At 36.4% G+C, this 24,347-nt stretch overlaps 1 protein-coding gene across 2 annotated transcripts in view; it reads left to right on the top strand.

Annotated features, from left to right (window-relative positions):
• Positions 1-24,347, top strand: part of LOC120424549 (rho GTPase-activating protein conundrum) — a 162,671-nt gene that overhangs the window by 128,776 nt on the left and 9,548 nt on the right. For both annotated transcript variants that reach the window (XM_039588715.2, XM_039588714.2), the window contains 3 exons: positions 19,084-19,151; positions 23,712-24,168; positions 24,248-24,338. In XM_039588715.2, the coding sequence (XP_039444649.1) occupies positions 19,084-19,151; positions 23,712-24,168; positions 24,248-24,338 (616 nt within the window). The remainder of the gene's footprint in view (positions 1-19,083; positions 19,152-23,711; positions 24,169-24,247; positions 24,339-24,347) is intronic.

Here is a 24,347-nt window from a genome sequence, read left to right as displayed (position 1 = left end):
GAGTGGTGAAAAAATCAAGTTTTGCGACGGGTTCCATACAACATTTTTTGCAATTCCGAAAACACCCTTTGAGTGAAATTTTAAGCCAATTGTCTATGGGTCATTCCATCTGAAGCGGAACAGCATTTGAAAATTACCCTCTCCGATCCTGCTCAAATTTGGCAGAGCTGTTGATACTATCAAAGCATGCAAGAATCCCGAATTTCATCCAAATCGGACCACCCCCTCCATTTTTGTACCTCCCCAAAAAATTGACTTTTTGGCGATTTTTGACCAAACCTCCTAGTTTCAAACGGCGATAGCTCAGGAACCACAAATCTCAGAAGGTCGGTCTTAGACTCAATTTTGAAGGAAATTGGACGTAGAATCCATTTCCGTGATCAACATTTTGATTAATTTATTTTTTCTACCTGTATTGCGCAATTGAAAACTTTAAACGGCCGTATCTCAAAACACCCCAACTTATTTTTTTAATTTGACCTCACCATCGTGTTCCCCGGCCAATTTTACATAAGAATCACTTATCGACAGAAATGAATATGTTTCATTCCAGAGATATCGAATTTTAAAGTTTAGTGTTTTCGAGATTACCTACATCAGCTTCATTCGCCGCATCTGCTAGAAGCACACAGGCGAGCTGATCAATAACTGCTACCTGGTCATTTATTGAAATAATATTTCATCATAAATAATCTTTATCAAATTGGGCAAAAAATAACTGTATAACACTGTAGGAATCTGGAGTTTAATCGCGAATGTGTATCTGCTCAAAAAAAAAAAAAAATAATGAAGTGAATTTCTGTGCTAACCCATAGGATAGAGTAATAACGACACACAGTTAAGGGCAGAATTGGAATCCGACGAAGCGAGCAGGAAAATGAAATCTTGTTAGTAACACTGAACAATAAGTGCACGATACATTATTGAGTAAAACATATGAAAAAAAATTGTTTATACGTTGTACTCTAGTGGAGTATGAAAAGGATTTCTGGATACCTTCCAGAAATCCTTTTCATACTCCACCAAAAATTTAAGAAAATAACAAAGTTTGATCTGCTGCAAAGTGGCTAATTCCCCAAATTTAGTTGCGATGATTTTGACACCGTCCGAACTACAGTTTTTTTTTCTTCTTTAATTCTTAGATTCTTGGAACACAATACGGCTGCTGTCCTCACGTATAAGGATTTTTTTTATTAAATGTACCTTGACCAAAATCATCATTTAATCAAATGGAGCTGGCTCACAATATAAAAATTGATTTAATATGATCAATCTTTTAAACCATAAATCAGATTTGCCAAATTATGGCAAAGTGTCAATAATAAACTATAATAATAATAATAATAATAATAAAGCAGGTTTTGGGGTTTTGCTGAATGGCACTATTTTGCTACCGCCCATGACAAAGGCCCTAGTCATGGCCTCGAAGGTACTCTAAAACGGTTAGCAACACGTAAAAAACGGTGCATTCAAAATAACCCAATAAATATTCCTTTCACAAAAATAGATTGATCAAGGTAGGGGAACAGCATCTAATTTCAGCGTTCCTCTAATGTTGCCATAGCTTATTAAAAGCGTTTTCAACTGAAATCGAGTGATAAATAGCTCAATGAGAAGTGAACAAGCAAGTTTCTATCAAAAGTTTTGCAAATTTTGTTGTTCAAATAGTGAAAATGAGCAAATTGGATGCAACTAGGAGCGAGGACTTAACCTGGCAAACATACGAGAATTTCCCCTATTAGCCATTTGAATAAATATTTGCGTAAAATTGAGCATGAGCATGGTTGACTGCCAATGAGCTGCTACTCCGTTATTGACAGATCAGCTGAAGTTAAACAATGAATCAAAAATGATCAGTGGGAGCAAACTATCCATTCACTGTTTAACCTCTGAAGATCTCTACTTTATTAGTCAATACCGGCGCCCTCCCAAGAAGCCTGCAGTTCAACGAAAGGGAGGAATGTTAGTCCGATAGTTGAAGTTGCAGACTCATCAAGCACATAGTTTTTCGCTATATACTTGTTGATACCGCTTGAGACCGTTGAATCCACAGCATCTCCTTCAAGCATCACGTGATTATTATTTTTTTGGGTTAGTAGGATAAGGTATTGGCTTTTCGATGCCTCCCGAGCTACGACGCTATGGGGAGGACTTTCATAACAGACCCGTCGGCGAGCCTTCCGAGCAACGATGCTATGGGAAGGTCTTTCTGATTAACACACAAAATCACTCACACACAGTTATTTTGCTCCATTATTAACTCAACGATCCAAATTGTCAGTGCGTCTTTCGTTCATTATATAGAATTGGCTTTTTCACCGCAAAAAAATTAAACCTTATTCGAAAAATTTAAACACAATCCACCCGACGCCGTGCCTTCCGATCAACGATGATATAGGAAGGGCTTTGAAAATCACAAAAGAAATCACTTTTCACTCCGCATATTTTTTACGACCACGCGCTCCCTTTGCCAATTATGCACTCTGCACTCGAACAGCGACACAAAAGAGACGGAAAATAACACGAAAAAACAGGACTGCGCGTCCCACAAGCACCGCACTACTGATGCCATTGTTTAATTATGATGGCCAATCACCCCATGCACTCGAACAGCGACACAAAAGAGACGGAAAATAACACGAAAAAACAGGACTGCACGTCCTCACAAGCACCGCACTACTGATCAATAAATATTTGCGTAAAATTATAAAAATATAAATTAAATTAATCATCTCCCAGAACACCAGGTAGCAGTTATTGATCAGCTCGCCTGTGTGCTTCTAGCAGATGCGGCGAATGAAGCTGATGTAGGTAATCTAGAAAACACAAAACTTTAAAATTCGATATCTCTGGAACGAAACATATTCATTTCTGTCGATAAGTGATTCTTATGTAAAATTGGCCGGGGAACACGATGGTGAGGTCAAATCAAAAAAATAAGTTGGGGTGTTTTGAGATACGGCCGTTTAAAGTTTTCAATTGCGCAATACAGGTAGAAAAAATAAATTAATCAAAATGTTGATCACGGAAATGGATTCTACGTCCAATTTCCTTCAAAATTGAGTCTAAGACCGACCTTCTGAGATTTGTGGTTCCTGAGCTATCGCCGTTTGAAACTAGGAGGTTTGGTCAAAAATCGCCAAAAAGTCAATTTTTTGGGGAGGTACAAAAATGGAGGGGGTGGTCCGATTTGGATGAAATTCGGGATTCTTTAATATTTTGATAGTATCAACAGCTCTGCCAAATTTGAGCAGGATCGGAGAGGGTAATTTTCAAATTTGCACTTTTTCGTGCACAGTTGAGATGGAATGACCCCTATGTGTTATGTCAATTCACCGATAAAGTCAATATAATTTTGAAAATTGAAATTACAAGCCTAGGTCTCAACATTTGGACGAAAAAAGTGTTTTAAAATGCATTTTACAGGCGTACAGTTGCTTTCCAATCATTAGTTTTGAAAATATCAAGGTAAATATTGACGGATTTTTTTTTCGCAAAAAAACTTTTTGTGGGACTGTATATTGGCATTTCATGAAAATTTCAAATTTTTGTGAAAATTTAAAATGTTTTCAAAGGAGTTCAAACATGCTAAATATGATTATAAACGCGGGAAAATGCATTTGAGCCGGTTTTCAGTTGATAAAACTTTAATTTTCATTAAAATTATGTAGTCTTTTGAAAAAATATTTGTTTTGCCCCCTGATTGTTCAGGGGGGGAGGCGACATAAACTTTGAAAAATATTTGCAACGGTCTTATCTTAAGAATATCGAATAATCTCAGTTTTTGATTTGGCGGGGGTTTACTAAACTTGAGAATTGATAAATAAAAACGGTACTTAATCCACCATTAGGTGGTTGGTGCCTTCCTCACATTTGGATTGTTCATAAATAACACTTAAGTGCTTATAACTTTTGATAGGGTTGTCAGAACTTCAATCTACTGAACTCGTTGGAAATGTCTTTTGATTACCTATCCAACGACAGATCGCATGATAAATCCGGACAACGTTTTTGTCAAAACATCTGAGATCCGACCTCCAAAAAGTTCATAAATAATCCTTAAGTGCTTATAACTTTTGATAGGGTCGTCAGATCTTCAATCTACTGAACTCGTTGGAAAGGTCTTTTGCTTACCTATCCAACGACAGATTGCATGATAGATCCGGACAACGTTTTCATCGAAATATATTAGATCCAGCCTCTAAAAAGTTCATAAATAACACTTAAGTGCGCATAACTTTTGATAGGGTTTTCAGATCTTCAATCTTTTGAACTCGTTGAAAAGGTCTTTCGAAAACCTTTCTAAAAATGTATAACATGACGAGGTTTCTTACAAAAACCATCCTTTTTACAATCTTCCAAACTTTTGTTAAAATCGTTTTTTTTAGCATAACTTTTGAAGTACTTAACTTTATCATTTTCAATAGCGACTTATGGGACCCCAAGACGGATCAAATGAGAAAAAAGGTTCAAATCGGGTCAGCCAGTGCCGAGATAACTCAGTGCAATTTTTTTTGATCAACATCCCACTACACACACAGACATTTGCTCAAAATTTGATTCTGAGTCGATATGTATACATGAAGGTGGGTCTAGGAGGTCAAATTAAGAATTTTGTTTTTCGAGTGATTTTATAGCCTTTCCTCAGTAAGGTGAGGAAGGCAAAAAGAAAATTTAAAATTGTGATGCATTTTTGATGCCTTTTCATATGGAAAGTGCCCGAGTTTTTTTTTTCTTTTACTTATTTTTAATGCCAATGCTCTTCCTAAATTTTTCTTCCGATTACTTTTTTATAAATCCTTATTAGCTTAACGGTGGACATCAACTGGAGCATTTGAACCAAGATTATTGTTACAGATATTTTAGTATTTTCGAAAGTACGGGAACTATCGTATATGTTTTTATTCATCCCCTAAAAGACTGTCTACTAAGCATTTGATAACAAAATTTGCCTATTTTTACAATCAGATTGTTTTAGGATTGAGTCCGTAAGTTTATAAATTTTGGAATAAGATGACAACAACTTTCTTGGTTGCTGTGCACCCTTTTTATTTTTTAGATAATCCGAACGTGGAAAAACGTTTAACATAAAGAGTTCTGTGAGTAAAATATCTATCAAAGTTGAAGGAATCCCGAGATATATAGCAAATTAAATTGCGACTAATATCAAATAACATTGCAAAAGGGCCTTGACATATTCTTGCAACGTCGTGTTATTGATAGGCCTTGTTTGTAAATTCTGAGAAATTTTTTAAAATTAATAATGTTTTCTTTCACTAAAACTCAAATATCTTGGTTCTGGAGTGTCGACATTGCACAAGTGCACTCTAGAAATTTATTTTTATTGTGTCATAAAAAATCATAAAAACTCAAAATGAATTTATTAAACTTGCGTCATGCATCCATCCATCTTCGATCATTTTGGTTTTTTATTGTTTGTTTTCATCAGAACCCAGTGAAACAACCAAAATTTACCAAACAAGTATAGTATATAGGATATTTAGAATATAAGATACAATTTTTGTATAGAAAGTTGTCAAATTTTTATAAAACCTTGTGTGGACGAACTAATGACGTAAAACATTTTTTCTCTCTTTGAATTTTTCATCATTATTGGGAGAATTGCTCGGTACAAATATACAACATCCAATAATTCCCAAGGACGCTAAGAGATTGTATTTTATTATCTATCTGGTCTATCAAAATTGCACAAATCAAACTGATACTTAGCAGAGACCTCCCACGCTATCTTATCTTCATGCATTTTACCTTGTGTAAAACTCACAAACACACAGTTCTTAAGTGACTTAGTCTAGGCTAAGCTAAGTTAGTAACTTTATTAGTAACACCGCCAATGGAAGGCTCTCCTCGAAAAAAAAAGAAAAACAAAGCTTGTGGACATGCGCGCAAACACACACACACACACACAAGTGGTGCCATCCAACTGCGCGATAATTACTGTCAGCAGCAGCACTTGCCGGCAATTTTATGGATCGGTTGACCATCGGTTTCGTAATGGGCCCTGCCGTGGTCACAATATAATTATCCACGCAGGTTGAGCTATTCCACAGCAGCTGCGAATCTGCCCTGGTGCTTCTCCGGTTATCTGTGTCACCAAACTGCTCAGCTTTTTATTATCGTCCTTGGCCACCTCGGAGTATCGTGAACCCTCAGCTATTAATGTTTCTACAAAATATTGAATATTTTGTTGTTGTTTTTTCTGGTTAAGTTTTTCAAAGTTTTACATTCTTTGTTCACAAATTTGGTGGTTGATCGCCAAGGGTTAAACCACTTTGTGGATGCTGCCCACACGTTGAACAGCTTCTATCTGCTGGCCATGTTCTATCCGGGGACGGACACGCCTGGTTATGACGCACTGCCAACGTCGTCGGCAAGTACGAGGACGAGTTACCTTCTCCGGCTGGCAAACCGACAATCTCATCGATGGTAATTTTTAAGCATCGATGTTCTTAACGACCTACTCTGCTCGGACGTATGGCAGTTCAACTCGGCCTTAAAAGGGCGTCTTTAATGACGACAATTGAGTCAAGGAAATTCACAGCTGCATTCCAGCAACAACAGAAACTTAAGTTAATTTGTACGACAAAAGTCGCAAAGGTGACATTGTGGCAGATGAGCACATTACTTTGAGGTCATCTTGCCAGAGTCGATAATTGTAAACCGCCAGCTGCCATATCTTTGACTGAATGGATGGTATGATTAACTAGAGGTCAAGAAACGTTTCAAATTCGTTTTTAAATTTTCAATTTGAAAACCACAATTCCTTTTCTATTTAAAAAAAATGTACTTTTCGATTACTCACGCACTCCCAACAACTGACTGTGTCATTGCCATCGGCTTCGGGATGATTATGTAGTTCATTCCTCCGACACTGAATCACCCACAAAGCGCTCCCCCAAACCCAACCGACCAAGATGGTGCAAGTGTCGTCGCAATCATAATCACCGAGCAGCACCCAGGCACCAATAAACACCTCGAACTCGTCTGCAGCTAATAAAAACAAGCTGTTACAAGCCGGCCGACATACGAAAAAAAAACACAACCAACTAACAGCGCCGCTCCAAGGAGATGCATAAAACCGTTAAAATCGCTAAATTGAGAGACCGCTTAAGGCTAGACTAAACACAACACAGCAGCGGTACTTGTTGTTGGCGTTGTTGTTGCTGCTGTTGATACACTTTCAATCGAACACCGACGACGACATCAACGCACTAATTTTCTTTTTTAAACAGGAAGCTACCCATTTTTGTCTGTGATCTATTTTCAGTATATCAAATGCCCTTAAAATTACGGTAATTTAAATTTCAATCAAGAAAAATAAACTTCAAATTAGCTAAAAATAAGCCACTCTCCCCTACGAAACGCGTGAAATGCAAAAGCCGATTCGGTTCAAAATACACGCGCTGGAAACACACAGCACCAGGTCCACTGTGATCTACATTCGTCTGACAGGGCCAGACTCGGCTCAGACCGAATAAATATTCGTAACGAATTATTTTTAGAATTCTGGGTGCACGAGAACAGAACAGAAGTAGGCAAGTGGAGTCGTCATTGACACAGGCGATGCGAACAAATTTAAGTGTACTCTGCTAGAAAAGAATATCTTACTAGAACTCGACTCAGATTCAGATAGTGATATTGAATTCCTTAACCCTGCTCATTAGCAAAACCGGTAACAGTAATTCTCTAGAACTCAACTAACTCTTTTTCGATTTTTAATTTTCTTTTTTTGTTGGGATGTCCAAGCATTTCCTCTGTCAAAAGATGAAAATTCGCATCATTAGTTTTTTTTCATGTAAAGCTCCATACAAATTTGCGGGCTGATCCTACAAGATTGGCATGTACCTTAATAAGGGATATTCTGATCGATTTGTTGTCTTGGACAAAATTTTAGGTTATGATCAGGAATTTTCAAAAAAAAAATTAATACACGAGCAAAAACAACACGATTTTTTTGACTTTTTAACACAAAAAGTTGAATTCCCAGAAAAACATATTCTTTATATTCGATTTTTAAGTGTTTTAGGCGCTAGCGTTTTGGATGGTGAAAAAACTGGCACCGGAGCTATGATTTTTTGAAAAAAAATGTGATTTTTGTAAAAAAAAACACAAATATAGTCAAACAAAATTTGAAAAAAATACATTTTAAGCCATAACATTACACATTTTGATAAAGTGTGCTGTTTTAAAATTACAGGCATATGCAGGTGATTTAATGTTGCGGAAAAAAACATTCATGCAATAAAAATTTTAGAAGAGCTGGGAAAATTGCCAGCTTTTTTTCTCTTTTTGGCTTTGTTGATCAGACTGCTGGTTGTTGAGATACAACTTCTTAAAGTATACATTTATTGAAAATTGGGGTTTCTCCATGTCATCTAATTAGGCTAATTTTTTAAACTCGCGGTATCTCGGAAACTATTGATATTATTTTCAATGTTTTTTTTTTTCATTTCTATAAAACAATCTAGATTTCTTCGACTGAAAAGAGCATTTATAACACTTATTTAAGACATGTTCAAATATTGGACAAAATTTGTTGCATCTTTAAAGCTTACAAATTAAAACGTAACTACGAGTAAAACTTTACTTAATGGGTTACATACATGTAGAAAATCCCAAAATTCCATGTTTAAAAAAAATTATTCAATCCACTTAAAAGATGATTTTCAAGCACTCCTGATAGATTCATGAAGATATTCCATGATTAAACTGAGTAAGAGACGATTTACGTTCAAAATTTTGCCATGCGCAATGCGAACTGTCCAAGTTTGAGAGCGTTTTTCTCTGAACACCGAGTTGATTTACGGGTGCCACGATGTCTCGAGATGGGATGGACCAAATTGGCTGAAATTTTGGGTGAAGACTCCCAAGACATATCCCGTGTGCATGACGAAGGCCGATTTTGAAATTTTCAATTTTCTAATAATACAGAAATCTAACACTTTCGATTTTTTATATGAAAAACACAGACATATTTTTATCTTTTTTTTTCAAATAACCGGTTTAACAAGACTGCACCAAAATTTTGAGCCGATTTGGTCAAAGCAGTGTGGTGATATCGTGGCACCCGTTTTTTTTTAAACTGCTAACTTAAAAAAGCTATACCTCGGCAATGATACAACCAAATGTTTTGATAATAGTTAAAAATATATATTTTAATGCCCTTAACCCTTTCAAGCCTGAATTTTGAAAAAAATATTTTTTGAGTAAGTTATGGGAAAATGATTCTTATGGCCATACGAAAATTATAGGCTACTTTTGAAAATAAATATTTTTGGGTCATATATGACCCATCAGGCCTGAAAGGGTTAAGGCAGTTGCAAATATTTTTTGAAGTTTATGTCCCTCGACTCTGATATAAGTCGAGGGGGGGAGGGATAAAAAAAGCTAAAAATTTAAATTACATGTCACGATGTCAACATTTGAATGAAAAAAAAGTGTTTTACACCTGTCCAGTTGTTTTGCAATCATTGATTTCCAAAATTTGTAAATACTGACGAAAATTTTATTTTTGCGAGAAAAAAAAAGTTTTTGCGGTGCTGTACATTGTAATTTCATAAAAGTTCAAAATATTTTTAAACGAGTCCAAACATGTTGAATATGATTAGCAATGCACAAAAAAGCATTTAAGATTGTTCTCAGTTGATTAGACTTCTATTTCCATTGAATTTTTGATACTGTTTTGAAAAAATATTTTCTTGCCCCTGATTTTTCGGACCAATTTTGAAGAAGGGGGCGACATAAACTTTGAAAAATATTTGCAACGGCCTAAAACAGCTTTAAAAAAGGTTTAAGTGTGTGCTCAAACCAACCTCTGACATTTTTGCCGATTTACATGTATGTAATATTACCTATTATCCTGTATCTGTATCGCAAAGTTTTCGATTTTTATGTTTAATGGAAAAAATACAACTTTTGAGCATTCCAACAAGTGCTTTTCGAAGATGTTAAGTTGGTTATTGAATCAAAAAGTGTTTTTCAGTAAGGCCGTTGCAAATATTTTTCAAAGTTTATGCCGCCCTCCCCTTCAAAATTGGTCTGAAAAAACAGGGGATAAAAAATATTTTTTCCAAAAATACTTCAAAATTTCCATGAAAATAGAAGTCTAATCAACTGAAAACAATCTAAACTGCATTTTTCTGCATTGATAATCATATTAAGCATGTTTGGGCTTGTTTAAAAATGTTTTAAATTTTTATGAAATTCCAATGTACAGCACCGCAAAAATTTTATTTTTCACAAAAAATGAAGTTTTCGTCAATACTTAGATATTTTGGAAACTAATGATGGCAAAACAACTGGACAGGTTTATATTGCCTTTAAAATGTGGAAACCATGACTCGTTATTTCATTTTTTTATATATTTTAAAATGTGGTAAAGCTTTTCTACCACAGTTTTGATATTTTATAAAGTATTTCATTAGTTTTTCATTTGAAATTGCTTGAAAAATTCGATTGCAAATGCCACAATGCTGCATTTTCAGCATTTTTTCTTAAAAATCGCTTTGTAAAATTTAATGATCGAATAGATTTTTTTAAATATACATTGGAGGACATAATTTCCCAAGTTATATTTATTGTTGTTTTTGAAAACAACCTAAAATTGAACGGTCAGCCTAACAAGTCCAAGCAGACATTTTTATGTAAAATTGGCTGATCTACACGATAGAAATATTTTTTATTGACAGAAACGATACACCTCTCGTAGGACTGTTCTTAGATTGTTTACCATTTTTTTTCCGTAGCGGATGACATTGAGTCATATGAAACTGAAATGATGCTTACCTACAATGATAGGATCAACACAAGTCATTCGACTGTGTTACTGGTTCAAATGAATCGTATTGATATGCTACAATGTTGGAAGGGGAGATTTTGAACATTTAGGTACTTTAGGCACAATTTTAAAAAAAAGTTTGATTATTGCCGAAATGACAGGATTTTTCTACAAAGTTTTCTTAATACTCATACGCTCGGGTAGTCATTTGACCCCTATTTATTACTTTAAGATCTCATAACTTTTGGTAGAATTGACCAATTTGGATGCTACGGTTGCAAAAGATTCAGATTTTTCTATATTTTTAACTGCCAGATGGGGGATTGTGAAAAATCCCAACTTTCATACTGCGATATCTCGAGAACCACAAATCGTAGAAGATTGATCCAAGAAAATTTTACACATTAACCACTTTTTACCTCAGTGTTTTCATTTTCATTCACGAGATATTGCGTTATGAAGGTTAGAATTTAATAATTACCGAAGGAAAATATTTCAATTTTACCTTAAAAATGCTCACTTGAATTAAATTTCAATAACTTTACTAAACAAATAAAGCTGAAACTAATACTGATGTTATAAAACACATTCAGTACCTTCCAATAAACATTGACGCCCTCCACAGGGTCGCCACCGCGCACTGTTCACCTACTTTCGCGCCAAAAGAGGCATTGTCACGTACTGCTTTTATTTTCTCTCATTACATAACCTTAAAATTTCGCACAGATCACGTGCAATATGCCACAATAATTGTCTTTAACGGTGGTATTCATGACGCCCTGCAGTCATCATGCACGTGAATTGGGTAAGGGCACACCACTCCCCCATTTTATTTAATGTAATTTGGCGTGCCTTTGTAATCTAATCAAATCTATCATCATTACCGCACGTGTCACGTGAACATCACGCTGGGAACGGCCTGCCTGTAAACCCGGCCGAAACCGGCCAAGGGCATCCAAAATTTGCCAGCCTTTCAATCAACGGTCGCGACACGAAGAGCCTCTGCTGATGACGATCAAACCATAAATCATAATCCATCGTCGATCCTCCGTAAAAACAGGGTTGTCAAAGGTTTCGGTGATGTTAGCCCAGAGACCTCAATAATTTGTCAGTCAATCATACTGCTTTGGGGTCACTCCTGCGGCTGACAGACAACAACAAAAAAAAACGAAGCATCCACCAATTTGTCCAACATTGTGGTGGGCTGCATACAAAATCACTGTTTATTTTCCCACACAAAAGCTTGCTCCGGCGCGACCGGTCACCAAATTTGGAGGTGGCCCAAAAGATGAACGCACTGTCTGTACGACCCCTTGGGCTGCCGGAGGTCATCCCTCCAAGCTGCAGCAGTGTCTCTGACTCGAAAAAAAGTGCTGCTGCTGCTGTAGCCATTTTCTGCCCACACGACTACAAACTCCTCCTCATCGCGGCTATGACAATGAAACAGGTCCACCACAGAGGGCTGCAACAGGGGGGGTCACGTTATGAATTTTGTTTAATTGTTATGTCATACTTGCTCATCCAAGACTTTTGGAGTCAGCGAATTGGGCACCACAACAAACCGCAAGCCCCAGCCAGCCAGTCAAGCAAGTACGAATCGGCAGACACGGGCATATGATAGTGGCTGAGCGATTCTCTGCGAAAAAAAGCAAAATTCAAAAGGAAAAGAAAACTGTTCAAAAAACTCTTGACCAGACGTAGTTGATTGTTCTAATCACGCCGAGAATTTTGACACATTTTCAAAGTTGTGAAATAAGACTGGTACACATATATTTTTAAAAGTTCGTTGCGAAAAATCAGGGGGATAAAAAATGTTCAAAGAACTTCAAAATTGCAATGAAAATTCAAACCCGGGCAGACGATAATAACAAAATTAATAATATTTCAATAACAAATTCTGTTAAAATAACAAAAAGTGTTATTATTTTATCCTGAAGTTCAACATCAAGAAGAAAAAATAATAACAGTTTCTGATAAAATAACAAAATTTGGTATTGAAGTGATATTATATTGAAAATGTTTAATAACACGCTAATAAGAGGAAATGTTATACATTTCAAAAACTCTCCTAATAACAAAATTTGTTATTCGTTCGTTATACTGACTAAAAAAAAAATTACCACAAATCGCACAAATGGAAAAAATTCTAAGTGTCCAAAACACAATCTGTTATTAATTTTTCTTTTGTTAAATATGTTTAGATCTTTGGGATAATTTTGTCTAATTTCGTCGGGGTCATTATTTTGGCCATGAAATGGGGTCCTTAAGCTAAAATGATTTTAAAAAGTTGAAATTTTGGAAGTTGATTTTTTTTAATTATTTGATATGCCTCCTAAGGGACTTTGCTAAAATTGGCTAGAACTATGGGATAATTTTGACCAATTTCGTCGGGGTCATTATTTTGGCCATGAAATGGGGTCCTTAAGCTAAAATTATTCTGAAAAGTTGAAATTTTGAATGCTGATTTTTTAAATTTTTTGATATACCCAGGGTTGCCAGGTTGCCAGATAAATCTGGGAATGCCAGAATTGTATTGTGTCTGTCAGAAAAAAGATTTACCCTTCCCTGTGCCAGATAATGACAGATTTTGCCAGATTTTTCACTTTATGCATAATTTTGAACCAATTTTGATTAAAATGAATGAATTTAGCTGAAAATAAAAAAAATAGATTATGTATTTATTAAAGAAAAAGCAAATTCAACATTTTTGAGGCCATAAAATCAGTCAAACCATCTAGATTCAACAAAAATTTGGAATTAATTTATTTTCTCCCTCCCCTTCAACTTTCAGAATTGTTAGATTTTTGTCTGCCAGATTTTTCCAGATTTTTAATCGATACTTTGCCAGATTTTTCAAATTTTGACCTGGTAACCCTGGATATACCCCCTAAAGGACTTTGTTTAAAATGGTTAGAACTATGGGATAATTTTGACCAAATTCGTCAGGGTCATTATTTTGGCCATGAAATGGGGTCCTTAAGCTAAAATTATTCTGAAAAGTTGAAATTTTGAAAGTTGATTTTTTTAAATTATTTGATATACCCCCTAAGGGATTTAACTAAAATTGGCTAGAACTATGAAATAATTTTGACCAATTTCATCGGGGTCATTTATTTCACCATGAAATGGGGTTTCAAGCTAAAATTAATCCGATAAAATTAACTTTGGAGAGTTCATTTTTTAAATTTTGTTATATTCCCTAACGGAATTGATTTATCTATTGAGAATTTTTGAAGTGTGAATAACAAAATCTGTTATTATTTTCACAGAGCCAGGAAGTCGGAGCTGACGTTGAAGTTCGAGCTGGAGTGAGACCTCGGAGACTGCATCGGATTCAGCAAATTTTCAGCAACTTTTACTTGGAGTCGAAATCTCTGAAGTCGGGTATTTTTGGAGAGCTGAAGTCGTCGTTAACGTCATATCCTGCATCCAGAGTCGGAGTTGTCTTCAAAGTATGGATTCAAAGTCGCTTGGAGGTACCCGACTCTGCAGCCCTGACTAGTACAGAGGAGTTATGGCAACTGCAGGTTTATTTGCAAATTACAAATAAACCAAAACAATAACTTTTTTTGTTATGGAGACATACCAGTTCAATAACATTTTTTGTTATTATGCTGCTCCACCTCTCCGCACAAAATAACAAATCTTGTTATTCCTTCATGATTCCTTCTGTGTTATTGGTTTGTTATTGCAATAACAACATAATAACAGTTTAAGTTATTCTTCGAACAAATCTTTGTTATTGATTTTTGTTATTTTAACAACTAATCCGATCATCCCAATAACATATTTCGATCTTCTCACAATATCAAAAACTGACATTCCCAAGTTATTTCCGTCTGCTCGGGAATGCAATCAGCTTAACACTGGAACGCCCAATCAAACTTACACGGACGCCCAAGCCTCCCAAAAAAGTTGGAACGGTAACTTCAATTCGCTGATTCTCATTTTTTTACTCATGAAAAAAAAAGTTGGAACGATGTTTTTGACCGCAAAAAAAAAGATTTGATCAAATCACTCGAAAAAAGAATCGTTTTTATCGGTTGAGTTATGCTCGAGAATCAGCGAGTTGATGCTGCCGTTCCAACTTTTATCGAGCCTGGGGAGTTGGAATGTTAAATCAATTTAAAATGTATTCCCCTGGATTTAGAATCTCTTTCATCTTGTTTGAATAAACAAAAAAAATTGAGCTTTTTCAATGTACAGTACCACAAAAAGTTTTTTTTTCGCAACAATTTTTGTTTTCTTCAAATTTTACATTTTTGGAAATCTAATTATTTGCAAAACAACTGATCAGTGTAAAAAGCATTTTAAAACACATTTTTCAATCAAATGTTGAGACTGTGGCTTGTTATTTCAATTATTATGTTTTTGCTCCCTAAAAAAGATAATTTATGACACACCAAATTTACGATGTTTTGTTTATCTATTATTTCCAAAAATCTCTAAAAAAAGGGGAACAGCGTTTTTACTATTTTTAGAATAAATTTTCAAGAAAAACCCGTAGCACATAGGTTGTTTTGATTTTTTTCGACAATTGTTCTATAAACGTCGGACAATTTAACTGTAATCATCGCTTGATTTCCTTCTACCGACTTAGAAAGCCTAATCCTGATCTAGATTGTTCAGAAACCGAATATTTTTGCTATTGGTTGAAAATGTGTCAGTTGCTGATGCCCAAAACTAAATAGCAAGCTTATGGAATTGGAGTCGGATCCGGAATAGGTGATCTTTCGAGTGCCCGGAATCAGCAAATTCTAAAAAAAACAGTAGGCAAAGTTTCTAAACCTGCCAAAGCTGGCGTCGAGGTCAACAAATTTTCAACACTTTGGCTTGGGAGTTGTTATTGAAATCGGAGTGTTGGCGGAGTTGGGCATTGCTTAGAGCTCGAGTCGGAGTCAGCAGAACTCCAGAAACCGGAGTCGGTTGATTTTCAGAAATCAGAGTCGGAGTCAAAGACGAAACCGCATCAAAAGCTACACAGTAAAAAAACATGGGATTGTCACATCTGGGAATGAGTACACGTTTTATATCAGAAAGACATGCAATTTTACCTCTGAAAATGGGTAATTTTACCACTTTTCTGGTTTAATGTCTCATTTTCAGTCTAAATTGAGGACAAATTAGAACACAAAAGAGGTAATATGATTATTATTCAAAATAATGATTTTATTTATACTGTTTGTTTTGCCAAAATTAATAAAGTAAATTGAATGTTCTTCGAGATTTTTAATGAAATATTTATGTCCAACAAAATATTTCTCAAAAGTTCCTTTTTCCCCTCAAATGGTTTATTGAAAAATGGACAGGAAAACATTCAATCTGTAATAAAGCATATTTTTTAAAATCATTTAGACTTTAAAAAAAATCATGGTAAAATTACATCGAAAAAAAGTACATCTTTTATGTCAGAAAAAAGGTTTAATTTTACCTCTAAAAATGTGTAAATTTTCATCTGGCAAACGCTAGGAAAATTTTTCTGTAATCCCAACAAAATATCAAACCGGCGATAGTTATATCTAGCCTACTGAGTCCGCGCCTCAACCCGCACGGCCAACTCGCCGCTATTATTATTGGACGATCAAAGCCAATGTAGCTCAATGTGTTCCGTACATTGTATACTGCAATTACAGTATATGTACTGTATTATCGTGGAGCTTGGATTCGTGATCAGAGACAAAAATTACTTCTTAAGACAAGTTACACGCAAATCGAGTTGGCAAAGAATAACCCCATTATTTTAGTCAAAATAGTTTCTTAAATGTTGATACCGTCTTCGTGTCTTGGTTGCGGCTTCTGTCTCCCCTGAAATTTGGGCCCAGGAATTGAACATAGAAAATGAATGAAAAACGACGATTGGGAAACGGTGGGATTTGAACTCGCACCTTAGAGTTGGTGGTCTGTCCCAAACCACCAACTGATGGAGTTATTAGACTACGACAAACAAACAAACAAACTTTTTGCCTGCTTTGTTAGTTTACCTGCACTTGTTTGCAGAAACGTCAGCTTGCATACAATTTGCTTTGTTTGCAAGTTTGCGAGTATTCTTCATGTAAACTAATGTCAAAAACAAAAACAATGACTTTTATATCCCGCCCGAGATCGGAATCGCTGTAATAAATATGACAAATTGTTTCCCGTTCACTCAAGTCTGATCAGCAGCAGATCTGAAAAAATCACGTCCTTTTAAAAAAAAACAGAAAATTTGTGACAAGTACTTTTTCCCAGCAACCCCAAGTTTGCTGCGATTTGTTTGGCGGGTTTTAAAAATCATCCATGCCAAACGGCGAGATATAAAAGTATTTTTTTTAGACATTAGTTTACATGAAGAATAGCAAACTGTTAAACACAAAAAAAATGCGAGGGGTAAGGATTGTTTTGCAACCTCTGAATTATCTCTTGTCTTTTTTTGGATTTTATATTTTGCAGTCATTTAATAAAAATTACTGATTACATATTTTGACATGAAAAGAAGAGTATTACAAAAAATAAGAGTGGTGGATGGAGTAATCGCAAAAAAAATCATTTCCGCTTGCGAACTTTCTTCACCCGCGAAAGATAGAGGAGGAAAATTCTTCAGGAAAACCTATCTGCGCATGATGTTTTGTGGATTTCCTTGTTAGCACCACTTAAAAATATTTATTTCACTTTGTTTACTCACATTGCCCATCGACAAAATGTGACAGGTAATTTTTTCGACGTGTTACGTAACACTTGCAAGTATTGTAGTGAAAAAGATGTTCCGCAAAAAAATCAAGATGATGATTTGTTTAGGTTCCTTTTACCGATCTTTCGTGCGCGAGAGAGGAGAGCCATGCTCCCTTCGGATTTTTTTCTCTTGATGAACGTCCAAAGATTTTCTTTTGATGATGATTGTTCCATCGCTGCCAATGTGTTTTAAAGATTCAAAATTTGTTTAGAAATGGTTTGGTTGGGTTTTAGAGTGTTAACCATGATTTTGATAAAAATGGTCAAAATGGCAACTACGGTAAGCGGTAAAAAAATCTTTATCTTCAGAGCGAAACAGGCGATGCCCCAAAAACTGCGTCAATTTTCGATTTCACAGAGACCCAACCCCAGCAACTCTGCTGGGGTCTTGGGGTCTACACTGCCGCCGCCGCGTAGGGGCATCTCCGTGACGTGCCGCGTTGCAGCAGTGGATGGCTCCCCTCAAGGTTCATCAGTTCTGCTCGGTTGAGTTACGTTATCAACGGTGTATGATGATGCTGAGTGTGGCTTACTCGCGGAGATCTTCACGCTTCGCGCTGGTGGTGGTCCAGCGAAGCCTTCAGCAGGAGCAGAAACGTCGTCGTCGGTTTGGGGTCTTAAGGAGGTCACGGCATATTTCTGTTTATGCCTCCGTAATTTTTGCAGATGACATGGCTCAGAACATGTAATCGCGGAATGCAGCCGCGCCACTAATTGGGCGGTATTGTTGAAATTGTCGAGCGATTTGTTTATGTGAGGAACTCCGAGGACGAATATAAATCTTGTTTTTTTCGTAGTTGTTGGTGGAATAACATCCATGGATGCCATAATTTGAATGCCTCTTAATTCAACACTTAGCATACAGAAAAATAAGTAATTTTTTGAAGTCACTACAACTCAATACATGGTTCAGTTTTTTTTTCGTAAAAAAGACGAAAAAATGTTAAACGTAAAAACAAATGTTGCTTCCCTCAAGTCACAACACAATGCTTCTTCCTAATATTTCCACCACGCTGCATCGTCATCAACTACCGAATGAGGTTGCCTTTTCCTTTTTGTTACGATTAAAATGGAACAATTATTGGCACGTGTCGATTGTTTCGATTCGCTGATGCTCATTTAACGCGCCGCACAATTACTTGCTCCATGCGATTAAGTTTTATAAACCACGGTTTGCTAAAATTGAGGTTAAACAGCTGGCGGTTATTCCAAGCTTTTGTTTACTGTTTAATTAAATGTTTCAATTTTAGTGTATTTTTGCCACTCTGTAACTGTGAAACATCTGGAATTTGGCATACTGAATTTCTGTTTGAAGTAAATTATTTGCCGATTTGCTGTACAGTCTGGAGTAATATTTGCTAACAATTTTTTTACCATTTTTAACACAATGTTTCAAGTTCAAATGGGATTGTGTTAAAGTGCAATTATATCACATCATTTTGCTCCTTACATGATTTTCCAATCATCACTCCAATGCTCCAACATTAACAAGCATTTAGCATTCATTTACGCCTCACATTAAACTGATATCCAACAAAACGGTCCACTAATTACAACCTCTTTCCTTCAAATTACAGACGGAGAACTGGAAGCAGAATGGCTGAATGCCGCCGGATTTCCACAGCTGACCAGGGCCTTCGAGGAGGTAAGTGCAACAACCCACCCGACTGTCACAACATTTCTCCTAGATCTCTGCCCAGTTGGAAGACATAAACGGGAAATCAAGCGAAGGGAAATTCTAACCCACGTCCAGAGTGCTAATGAGAAACCGTTTGACGAACCTGTCCATTTAACCCCGTTACAAAAAAGGGCGGCGACGGCGGGAAGTGATTGATTACATGCGCAACGGTTTTTTTTTTTTTGCGAAAGATGTCGCAGCTAATATGCAAATTAGCTACCGCGAGTTCTGCTCCGGAACATCAATTGTCACATTGTCACGGAGGCACGGGAGAGGAAATTAAAGTGTGCGAGAAGCTATCGCGCAGTTTCGCGTGCACTTGATTGAATCGCGATTGATTATGGGGCTGTTGATAACACGATTTGAATCAATCATGATATCAAATGGCGTGACAACGGTGCGTTGGTTCTGATTGCTTTGCTTAAGAGCGAGGGAATATAATTATTTTGTTTTCACTCTGGACGTATGCAAAGATTGTAGATCAATTTTGAGCAAAAAAATGCGATTGGCCAGTGAATTACGAAGTTAACTTTATAGCTGTCGGCCACCATTGCTAGTACCAACCACTAGTGTCTTCCTTTTTATCTACAAGGTTGCGGGATTCGAACCGGCGACCTCTGGATAGTGAGTCCAGTGCGCGGTCCGATTTTGCATTTCCATAACATACTTAGACAGGTCCGAATGGTTTTCCTCGCACGTTTTTATAGAGAATTAGGGCGGTTCAATCAAGAAATTGCATACAATATGTACAAGAAGCAAACCGCATTAATTCTCCATATAAATTTCGGAGAAAAACCATTCGGCTCTGTCTAGATATTTTATGAAAAATGCGAAGTGCACGTGTTTTTGGAGACCCCAAAGTTATGATTTCCCTCGAGTTGAGCCTGCGAAGTCAATTTTGTTGATTTTTGTAGGTCAGTGACAGGGTTGCCATCTCAAAATTGCAAAAATCTGGCCAAGTACCGAACACAAATCTGGAAAAATCTGGCAGACGTTAATCTAACAATTATAAATGGGGAAGGGGAGGAAGGATATAAATTAATTCAAAAACTTGTCAAATTCTGATTTTTTTATTAGTTTTCGGCATAAAAAAAGATTTCAAATAAATTTTCATCAAAACAAAAAAAGCTTTTTTTCGATTTTTCAATATTCAATTTTTTAGTTCAGCAATTGAAATGAAAAATCAATAATTTACATGAATTTGACTTTATGACTTAAGCGCCATAAATAAAAAAAGGCATTTTATATTAATCGTACAGAGAGAACTCAGTTATTCAAATTTCACTACTTCGAAAGCACTCAAACGTCAAAACCAGTCGTCAAACTGATGCAGCCATTTTAACCAGTGTTCGACGATTTCCGACTCGGGCAGACGGTAATAACAACATTCATGCCATCTCAATAACAAATACTGTTAAAATAACAGAAATTGTAGTGGAATCTTCTTGAAAAATCCATTTTTGCATAAGGGTTTAATAACATTTTATGTTATCATAACAAAATTTGTTATTGGTCTGATATTGGTTGAAAGCCAAAACAACTATGGAATTACATTTTTTGTTATGGAAGAATACTTCCAACTGTTAATGGGATGATCAGATTAGTTGTTGAAATAACAAAAAAATAATAACGAAGATTTGTTCGAAGAATAACTAAAAGTTTTATTAGTCTGTTATTACAATAACAATCCAATAACACAAAATTCTTAACGACGAATAACAAATCTTGTTATAAATAACGTAAAATGTTATTGGCCTAGTATTTTCAAATATCAAAAAATATTATTTCCCTTTTATTTCCGCCTGCTTGGGGAGCAGGTGGTTTCAAGCTTTTGACAGATGTCAGTCATTCCAATAAGCGAATTCGGATTCACTAATTCAAATGCAGTTTCATTTAAATTTTGCAGAAATCCGATTTTCTGTGATAAATTATCATTAACATAATGCACCTGTTGATATTTTTTTTTTGTAAAACCAATATTCAGCAAAATATTGAAAAAAAAATTGATTTTGTTACGCTTTTTTGATGGTGACGTTTGAATCTCCAAAAACTCAAAATTTGATAAAAGATTTAAAAGCATTTTTTACATATAAAACATTTACGTTTTTAGACATTTTTTCCATTGTTTTTTTTTAATAAAAACTTGAGAATAATAACATTTGCCTTGCCCTTACAGAATTTTACATACCTTCAAACAAAATATTTAGTTAAAACAAATGTTGTAGTTGACTTTATCCTTTAACACTTGTTTAACTGAAAATTACAGTCAATAAAAGAAGCTTCGACCTGTTGTCCTTACGACCTATTGACTGTCCAGCTATTATTTAAATGACATTTGACCTTTCGTTAAAAAATCGACTAAGACGTTTAAACACTCCAGGAAATATTTATTAATTTATGATTTATGAAAAAAATGTCAAAATCAAAGTGTTCGCTCTACAGAATTATCTTGGCGTTCCCTATTGCGGGATTCCTACTCGAGTGTCCGAATTAAACCTCTTTTTACACCTAAACTCCCATTCACCTCGGGATTTGAACTGACGACCTTTGGATTGTGAGTCCAGTTGCCAACCAGCGACTCTATCGAGATAGGTTGTTTTCCCAGGGAAGAGACTTCTACACCTGGACTGAGCTAACGAACTAACCGCTAGGCTAGACCAGGGCCAACATTTACTTCCCCATACACAATTTTATTTTATTTTTTTTGCTGAAATTTAGTAAAGTTTTACTGAATTTTCATCTACTGAAATTTCAGTAAACTAGTCAGTAATTTAGATTTTACTGAATTCTCAGTTAACTAATCTTGTCACTTTGACAGATGATTTACTGAAATTTCAGTAAAATGGTTGTCAAAACAACTGAAATTTGAACAAAAGAAATCAAATTATGTTGCTGAACATTCAGTAATTTTCTTGTGGCAGTTTGTCAGATCATTTGATGAAGATTTAGCAATCTTTGCTGGTATTTCAGTTATCAATATTTGATTTTGGTTGTCATTAAAATACTATTATTAATTAATTTATTTCGTCAATCGTCCAAACCTAAAAACAGGTGGCTAGCATCGAGGCATTTGCAATTAAAATTTTTCTTACCTTTGTTTCTAAAGATCACAAAACACAATAAAAAAAACAACTTATTTGAAAGATGATTTGCTCTCGGCAGCATCCAAACAATAAGTCAGAAGTGACATTTCAGTTTGACAGATATGCAGTTACTGATTTTTTCAGTAATGTTTTTGTTTATTACCGAATTTCAGCAAATGTGTTGAATCGCATTCTGTTATTTATTTTATTGAAATGACAACCCAAAATTTGCTGTGCATCCGACGGAAGGCGTGATCATGCAAATCTCGTCTCAAAAATGCCTTTGACCGAATCCAGGCCAAATGGGGTGAGAGGCAACCTAAACCTACCTCACCACCCACCCCGTAAAAATATAAGATGTCGAAAATCTGGTAAATATATGTTGTAACCTATCTTTTTATCAAACCGAAGTTGCAATCAAAACATATGTTTGTGATTTTGTTTTGAAATCGGTCCTATTTTCTGCATTTTAAAACTCTTTTTAGAGGAAAAGTGTAACAAAAAAAAAACAAAAAAAGTAAAGAAAAGTGTAAAACATTATTAGAAATTTATGTTTTGGGCAAACTGAGTTTATCGAGGTGACATGAAGTTAGTTGAAACAGTTAATGGGAAATAAAAACACACATTGAGCAAGTTGAACATTACCCTAGAATAGAGGTATACTATTGTATACTCATAAAATTAAGAATACTTCAAGTTTTGGACATGAAGACAATATAAATAGTTTGTCAACTCCTCTGCCAAATCAAGATGAGCCATTGCTTGTTGTGTGCATTTTCTGTCATAATCCACACTTCCCGAAAACAACCAGCCAAAACATCCGTCGCAGACAAACGGCAATAATGGCAACCATTTAACTTTCCGCCTTTAATCCAATTACCCTCCTCAAGACTGCTGCTGTTGGTGGTACAACAATGTTTTATGGCTCGCGCGCCAAACCCACAATCGTGAACTTGACTTTCAGACGTCTCGTCATGACTTCCTCTTGCAGCAGAGGGTAAAGCGATCCGTCACTACAAGAGACGAAGACGGGATCGAGTTCGCACCAAGTCGTGAACGAGATGCAAAAAGCGATGCGATGCGCTTGGATGCGGTCTGATCGCACGCTTCGTGGCCATGATCTTGTCCGTTGATACGTCCTCCCACCCCCCGTGGTGCTACCGATTTTCAGGTCACCATTCGCACACTTAACCTTCATTGGTCATCGTTTTTTGGTATAGAGAAGAAGTCGGAAGCTGTGAGTTCAACGGGGCAGTGATACAGTTTCGCTACACTACTGGTTTAAATTGACAGAATTAAACAGAAGGACTTGATAACAAATCGTTGAATCACTCAAATATGCGAGGATTTTTGAAGGCCGCAATGTCAAAATAATTTTAACGAAAATAGTCTTTCAAATACCTGCTTTTATATTTATTAATTCTATACATCCTTCTGTCCACAGGGTCGCGAACTCTCCACGACAGAGCTCGTGCCGGTCATCGCCAGCCTGTCCACGGCCCATGCGGAAGCGGTCAAGCAGAGGGTGAACGCCCTCAACCGAACGGTCCGCGGCCGGACCCGTAACCGGGGCAGCAAAAAGCCCGACATTCGGGACGTGTTCCGGGACCTGGACTCGTCCAGCACGGGAACACGATCGCGCAGTGCCACTCCGGACTCGCTCGATTCACTGCCCGGGGACGACAGCTGGAACGGTGGCGTGGGCGGCCACAATGGGAACCATCACCATCACCACATTCCGAGCTTCGTGTCGGTGTTCGATGGCGGAAGTGGGGCCGTGGTGCGACCGACGCCCATCCGCGGCAAGCAGAACCTCCGGCGGACCCCGAGCGCACCGTTGCGCGGCTCGGCCGAACTGTTCCGGGGGTCGCACGTGCGCTGTGATATACCCTTTCATAATGGTTGGTAGATAGGGTGATCAAATGATCAAAAGAACAACGTATTTTGAATGTTTTTCTTCTTTTTTTTCTAAAATTACAGCAGAGGGCATAGAATTACTAAACTTTCAGAGACTGGGAACCATTCACATACCAAGGATCCGGTCGGGATCGGATCCTTCCTGTACGATAGGGTAAGTTGA

The sequence above is a fragment of the Culex pipiens genome, chromosome 2 (assembly GCF_016801865.2).
Source record: "Culex pipiens pallens isolate TS chromosome 2, TS_CPP_V2, whole genome shotgun sequence".
NCBI lineage: Eukaryota > Metazoa > Arthropoda > Insecta > Diptera > Culicidae > Culex > Culex pipiens.
This window is presented reverse-complemented; position numbering and strand designations above follow the sequence as displayed.